Source organism: Haplochromis burtoni, unplaced genomic scaffold (genome assembly GCF_018398535.1).
Source record: "Haplochromis burtoni strain Fernald_Lab_line unplaced genomic scaffold, NCSU_Asbu1 Contig_335, whole genome shotgun sequence".
NCBI classification, from domain to species: Eukaryota; Metazoa; Chordata; class Actinopteri; order Cichliformes; family Cichlidae; genus Haplochromis; species Haplochromis burtoni.
In genome coordinates, this window is record NW_024582696.1 from 610 (window position 1) to 7859 (window position 7250).

General features: G+C 40.2%; 2 protein-coding genes across 2 annotated transcripts in view; one reads left to right on the forward strand and one right to left on the reverse strand.

Annotated features, from left to right (window-relative positions):
* Positions 1–2329: 2329 nt before the first annotated feature.
* LOC106633643 (G-protein coupled receptor 183-like) lies at positions 2330–3429 on the forward strand. The gene has a single exon (XM_014340060.2). It carries the CDS (start codon positions 2383–2385, stop codon positions 3346–3348), a length of 966 nt encoding a protein of 321 aa, XP_014195546.1. The 5' UTR covers positions 2330–2382; the 3' UTR covers positions 3349–3429.
* Positions 3430–3570: 141 nt separating this feature from the next.
* LOC102295942 (zinc-binding protein A33) overlaps positions 3571–7250 on the reverse strand; it is a 4712-nt gene continuing 1032 nt past the window's right edge. The window contains exons 3-6 of the mRNA XM_005942263.3: positions 7004–7234; positions 6897–6919; positions 6448–6566; positions 3571–6351 (exon numbers count right to left, since the gene is read on the reverse strand). Of these exons, the coding sequence (XP_005942325.1) occupies positions 5813–6351; positions 6448–6566; positions 6897–6919; positions 7004–7234 (912 nt within the window). The 3' untranslated portion in view covers positions 3571–5812. The remainder of the gene's footprint in view (positions 6352–6447; positions 6567–6896; positions 6920–7003; positions 7235–7250) is intronic.

The window sequence follows — 7250 nt, forward strand, 5'->3', positions numbered from 1 at the left end:
CTCTCTCTGTCTCCCTCACTTCTGGATCATTGTGGGTTTTCCCTCTTGTCTTCACATGGAAACAGAACATTGGGTTCTACTTAGCAGAGCCTCGAAATTAACCGCTCTGTGAAACAATCGATCCCAGTACGTCCTGATTCATAACTCTCACACACACAGGCTTTATGCACCTGCCACATCTTTTTTCACCTTCACTTGTAACTGATGAGCACTCCATTGGGAATCTAAACTAGCTGTTTTCTTCAGCTACATGAGTGAGACACTGATGCACTAAAACCCAGCAAACACAATTTAGATCTGCTCTCGACTGCTGATGTTTTCTGTGTTGTGTTCAGTGATTGAGGACAGCATTCATCACTCCCAGTGAACAGAGAGCATCATCAGACTGGTCCCGTGATGCTCCCTGTCAAAGAAAATTGACACTGGCAAGCTTATCTATAACCTCTGGCACAGTTCAGAGATTTCTTGCTTGTGTAAAAATATCAGCACAATACAGAAACTCTTCATCACAACAGTTTCTCTACTGAAGAGTCAGCCCCTCATGATGTCAGACAGAACCTCCCCTGGTTGGCGTCAAATACACGACACTTCAGAGAACTTATAAATGAACACCTGTAACACGCTCCGCGTCACACTTACTGCTCAGCTTAGAGGAATCATTCAAACAGGTGAGTAGAACATTGAGATGCTTTAAAATGCTTCAAAGGCCAATGTGATTTTGTACATGGGTTTTAATTCAAGAAGTTTGTTTCTAATCAAACTGTTTCACTCAGTATGTGTCCTTGATAAGAGCACAGATGCCAAACCATATATTAAAGTAACAGATCAATAATTCAGATTTGAGGGATGAGGGGTTAACTCTGTTTTGCAAGAAATTATCAAAGTGAGAAATAGACAGAGGTCCGTTTACTTTCTCTTCGCTTCGCTTAACATTGCGCACATCTTCATCTTCATCTTCATTATACATGGAGTGACTTTATTCAATAACAAACGGTAGCATTTCTGCGTGTTTTAGCTGTAAAACAACAAACATATGAAATTATCTACAGTGACTAGAATGCTGCAAAGGACAAATCTGAAATTTAGAAAAAAACGTGATTTTTGGTGGGTAATTACAATATGAGTTTTCATAAAACATGATAGAAGTAATCGAAATGTCAAAATCAAATATTTAATAGCCTTTGCTTTCATGCATTATTGGATGCAGTGCAATAAAATAATCAGCAAAAATCACCTCATCAGAATTTTAAAAATGCAAATCAACATCAGTACAGTGCTGTGATCCACACCTGATTAAACCCTCAGAAATGTGTTCTTTGTAAATTCTGTAATATAGACTTCATTTTCCAGTGATTGCCCAAAGAAAAGTACAATTGATTAGATGTGGCATTTCCAGGGACGAGCATCTTTGCCAAAGATTACTCCTCCTGTGATTAGTCCCACCGGAGCGTTTGTGGCCTGCAGCAGAAGCACATCAGAAACATCGCCCACTAAGGAACAGAGCTCAAGAAAGGTCTGTATTATAGCAGAACAGTTCCCTCGATGGCAAGGAACAGTCACAGCCTCTGGCTTATTATAGTCCATTACTGGAGGTAGCTCAGGTGTACTCCATTTGAAACAAAACATTCACATTGTTCAAATCAAGCTGACTAGGAGCTGCTGCAAACATTCCCGAAGCCCAGAACAAAACCTGATATTCATAAAAAAAAAACTGCAGAAGAAACATCAAAAATCTTCTTGTAGAACCCAAAGACGGAGAACCTAAGCTTGTGGCTTGTAAATGTTTTTATTCCATCAGTCCACCTTTGATAAAATTCATTTTCCAAGTTATCATCCTTCTTTTTTGGAAATTAGCTTAAAGATGAGCTAAATGTCAGAAATGGGCTTTTAAAAGCTCCAAGAATTGACCAAATTCCCACTGACATTACTTACAATAATCTTGAACAGAATATGACCTTTTCCATTTTAATTTGGCAATCACTGCCCTTTTTATCCTTCTGTGAAAGGGTGGTGCTTTTAGAATGACTCTCTTAAGTGAGTTACATGTTCCTAGGGGGAGTCACGTTTCCCAGAGGAGAGTCCGCACAGACACAATAACATGATAACAGATAAGGAGAAGCCCTGACGGTGTTTATGACATGTTTTTACTGTCTCTGGAGCTACTTTATCTCTACTTGTAAGATGAATCTCAGCAGATCAGAAGCAGGGATTCTAATTAGCAAACAGGCTGTGGCTTCACAGATGTAAAAGAAACCAAAACACTTTAATAATTGCATGGTTTCAGTGGTATCAGCTGCTGTTTTTTGTGACTGATCAGAAGTAGCTCAATAATCCTTCTCGCTCCTCTCCCATCAGACTGCTGATTCTTGTGGTAGCACAAACATGGACACAAATGATTCATCACTCAGCTCAACATCCATCCTGACCCAGCTGCCTCTCAATACCACAGCATTCATAAACAGCACGGTAAAATCCTTCAGTGCAGTTGATGGGTGCGAAAACCTGATAGAGGCCATTCTATTTGACCTGGCCATGCAGTGCATCAATGTAATTGTGGGTATCCCGGCCAACTTACTCGTCATTGCTATTCTCATCCACAATCGCAAAGAGCCCTCCACTTCAGACATATTCTTGGGCTGCTTGGCCTTCATGGATGCCTACTTTGGTGCAATGACGACTGTGAGCTTTCTTAATGTCTACGTCTGGCAGCTCAAAGAGGTGTGGTCAGCCATTAAGTTCTCCTTTGGCGTGAAAGACACCAGCGGTCCGTTGTTCCTCTCCTGCATCTGCTTGGATCGCTTTGTAGCTGTACTCTTTCCAATCGCTTTTGGGCAACTTAAACACTTCAAGTACAGGTTAGGCCTCTCAGTGCTGGTGCTCTGCCTCACCTTTGCCTACTCAGCAGCCAAGATGGTGGGAGGGCTCCCCAACTTTGAAAAGTTGTTCACCGGTGAGGTACTGGCAACATTTACTTGGATGGTGGTGTGTAACGCAAGCATCCTGTGGGCACTGAAGAAGTCCACCGGTGCAGGGAAAGATGCAATGCACCCCATGAAAAAGAAGGCCTTCAAGATGGTGCTCTCTATCCTGTGTATCATCGTGTTCAACTACCTGCCACTTGTTGCTCTGTTTCCATTTGAGGACTACTACTCCCCTCATGTGTTTCGCTGCTACGTGCAGCCCGCGGGTTTTGCCTTTCTCAACATCAGCAGCACAATCCAGCCCCTTGTCTACTTGTCTCGTCTAGAGAAGGTGCCTTTCCTCTCTGACGCCTGCATTAAAAAGATTACTTCCTGTTTCAACCCAGAGAAGAACCAGAATCCACAGGAGCAAAACCCACCTGCTTAGATTCACAAAATATAAAACTATAACACACATATTAAAATCTATGAAAAATAATTATCTGCAACTGTGAGAGTCAAATCCTGAGTGTAAACCCCTGCTTTGTTTTTGTTTGTTTTTTCACAGTTTACGTTTTACTTGAATGCATTTTTTTCATAATCAGTGAAAGAAATCTGTATCAAAGATTGAATCAATAATTAATCAACAAGTAGACAATGTTAAAATTATAAGCATTTTAATTTCATGTTTTCATAATGTGATGAATTGCTACAAGGAACATGTGAACTATTTGATTGTGTTTTGGCGCCACCGTGAGGACAAAATACATCAATAAACTTTATCCTTCCAGTGAATGTGTGGACCAGTGACTGTGGTGAGGTTGTGAGGACATTTAGGCTCAAAACTTTGACGGGCAGTTTTGAGCTTAAGAGTTTTAGTGTCATGGTTCAATAGGTCAGGGTTAGGGTGCATCATAGTAAAGGTTAGTTTAACAGGCTAGAAAGAAAATCATCCCAATCAGCATCATACTGATAGCAAAAGGAGCATGCATTTGTGGCATATGTGATGTCTTTCTGAAAGTGCATGGTGCAGGACAGGGTGTATATATTCCCCACATACCTCTCCAACATAATAATACTGTTATGACTGAAAGAAACCTCAATAAATAAGTCAAACAGGGAATGAAAAATATTTTTTAAAAAGGGTTAGTGTTTGCCACACACCAAAAACTCAGCTGTACCACTACAGGGAAAAACACTGCATATGATTTTATTCAATGTAGTTAAATGCATTTTATACAGATCTATATTTGCTTTCCTACTGAGTGAACATTCATGCCATGCTCAAATGTATAAAGCAGACATGGCATACAAACCAATTGAAAAAGCCATCTTAACAACTAAATCTGTCTTCCAACACCTCTAAAACCTATAATTAAGACCTGTTATATCATCCTCTTTAAATCCCAACATAAAGCCTAATTGTAAAGTTTACAGTTCATCGTTTTAAAAGGGTTTTTATAACAAGGAGCTAATGGGGTCTCTGGAAAGTTATTATTCCACACTACTTACCCCTGTAAAGTTATTAGTTACTCTCATACTTGTGGTTTTGAACTAAATCAATTAACCAAAATGTATTATGTTTGTACATTAGATAAAGATAGGGTAGAAATTTCCATCTTTGTCCTAAGCTAACCAGCTTTTGTTGCACATACAGTCAATGAACATTTTGTTAGGTACACCTGTTCAGCTGCTTGCTAAAGTAAATATATAATCAGCCAATCAAATGGCAGCAGTTCAATACATTTGGGTATGTAGGCATGATTAAGACATCCTACTGAAGTTCAACTTGAGCATCAGAATTAGAAAGGAAGGTGATTTAAGTGACTTTGAATGTGGGATTGTTGTTGGTGCCAGATGGGATATTGTGAGTATTTTAGAAACTGCTGATCTAATGGGATTTTTCCACACAACCATCTCTGGAGTTTAAAGAGAATGGTCCAAAAGAAAAGGGATTATATTGCATCAGTAAGCCTTTCCTCTCAGTTCAAAGCAGCAACTCAAAGAATCACACATTAGATGGGCTACAGCAGCAGAAGACTGCATTAGGTCCTGTCAGCTAAAAACAGGAAACTGAGGCTAAAGTTCATACAGGCTGAACAAAACTGGACAATAGAAAATTGGAAAAATGATCCCTGGTCTGATGAGTTTTGACTTTTAATGCAACATCCACATGGTTGGATCTGAATTTAATATAAGATGAAAGCATGGGTCCATCCTGCATTGTCTCAAAGGTTCGGTGGGGAATATTCTTGGCACACTTTATACTGTTAAAATGCCACAGCCCACTTGAGTATTGTTGCTGACCATGTCCATCCCTTTATGGTAAATGGACTGGTTCTCATATAATGCACTTCTACTCTACTGGAGCGCTCAAAGGGCTTTATGACCAAAGTGTACCCATCTGCTGATGGCCAATTCCAACAGGATATTACAGCATATTACAAAGTTCAAATACTCTTAAATTGGGTTTTATGACAGTGAGGTCACTGTATTCAGATTAGCTCCACAGTCACCAGATCTCAGTCCAACAGAGCACCTTTTGGATGAGGTTGGAACAGGAGATTTGAATCACGGATGACAAACCTGCAACAACTGTGACACTATTGTGTCACCATAGACCAAAATCTCTGAGAAATGTTTCCAGCACTTTGTCGAATCTGTGTCACAAAGAATTAGGGCAGTTCTGAAGTCCAAAGGAGGTCCGACATTGTACTAGCAAGGTGTACCTGATATAGTGTCCAGTGAGTATACATCAAGCCTGAAGAAGGAGCAATATTCTCATTACAGTAAAATGACTGCTTCAGTGGTAACATTACAGCAGGTCACTCCTCCCCACTTTGATAGTTTGACATTCATTTCATCCCGGGATTACATTTTCTCGCTTGATAAAGAATAAATGAGTCGTCCACTTATTGCCGCAACATTGTGACAAGCACCCTCTCTGGCAGTATTCGCAATGGATGACTGCTCTGTGTATAAAAATATGGAAATAAAGGTTCAGTGAAGGAGTGTGTAAATGCATATAAGAGTGTGTTGTCAGTGGCGTCAAAAAACGACACCGTTCCCTTGTTGTAATCGAGCTGAACTTTGACCTGCTTAGGTGTTCTAGAAACTGTCAGCAGGCTGGGTGGGGAGGTCATTGCTCTCAGGTCTCCATCCCGGAAACATAAAGTCCAGAAGCCATTCTTGGGCCGGGCAGAGATCTCTGTGTTTCTCGGTACAGACATGGAGGCAACACCCAGGAGCCAGTCATGATTACTTCCTGTTTCCACAACCCAGTGGTGACTTCCTGAGCCTAGTGCGGTCATGCCTACCACTTCAGCGCTCATATGGAAGCGCTCTGGGTTGTCAGGACATACACTGGGCTGCTTTGAGTAGTGCAGGGAAGTGAGATCGTCAGACAGGATGAGGCAAGGGTGTGCTGTGTTTGGATCTAAGGTTATGGGAGCTAAAAGACAGGAAATGTGCCAAAAACAATGATCTATTAATATTTTGTTGTGCAATTCTTAGGTAAAAGCGAATAATAATATTTAGGTATACTTACTATAATCAACATGGTCCAGGATTTTTTCCCAGACTCTGTACTTGAGGTTGTAGAGGTGTTTAGTCACATCAATCAGCAGCCCAGACATGTTCTCTGAACCAAGCACTATGCTTTTACATCTGTGATAACAACAGATGTCTTACACTGAAGATATGTGACACTGAAATTATTCTTCATCTCAGTAAACATGAAACAATAACTTGGGGGTAAAATGCAACTGACATATATCAAATCAAAGGTTTATTTATTCAAGTATTAATGATTAAGATAAATGTGCTTAGCAAAAACTGAATGTATACCAATCAAGTCTGACCAGATCCCATTAAACTTAACATTTTACACTCTACTCATGTAAAAAAAAAAAAGAAAAAAGAAAAAAATGACACAGACCATTAATAGGTAATTACATGTTTTGCACACATTTTTTGTTTGCCTTTTAATAAACCTACCGGTCTTGTGTGTCTTTAAAATTCTGGGGGAGAGGAAAAAAAACATGTTAAGGCAGAGGCTTTTTGCAAACAATAAGGAGATAAGCTTCAAATTGGACAACGCAAACCTTCAACAAAACCATATCGTCTTCTTTCAGCTGTTCCTGTATGATGGCGATGGTCTCTGTAAGACACGTCACCTCAGCTGAAAGCTCTTTCATTTTCTCCTTCATCCCTGCTATCTTTTCTTCTTCCTCTTTTTTCACAGCAGCTAATCTAGCCGACTCTTCGTGGTAGAGGACTTGATGCAGCTGCTCAAAATGGTTCTTGATCATTTTCTGTGTCTCCAGCGCCTGACTCTGTGTGTGTGTGTGG

Excerpts from the sequence above, each read along its gene's own strand:
- LOC106633643 (XM_014340060.2), top strand. The coding sequence starts at position 2,383 with ATGGACACAAATGATTCATCACTCAGCTCAACATCCATCCTGACCCAG.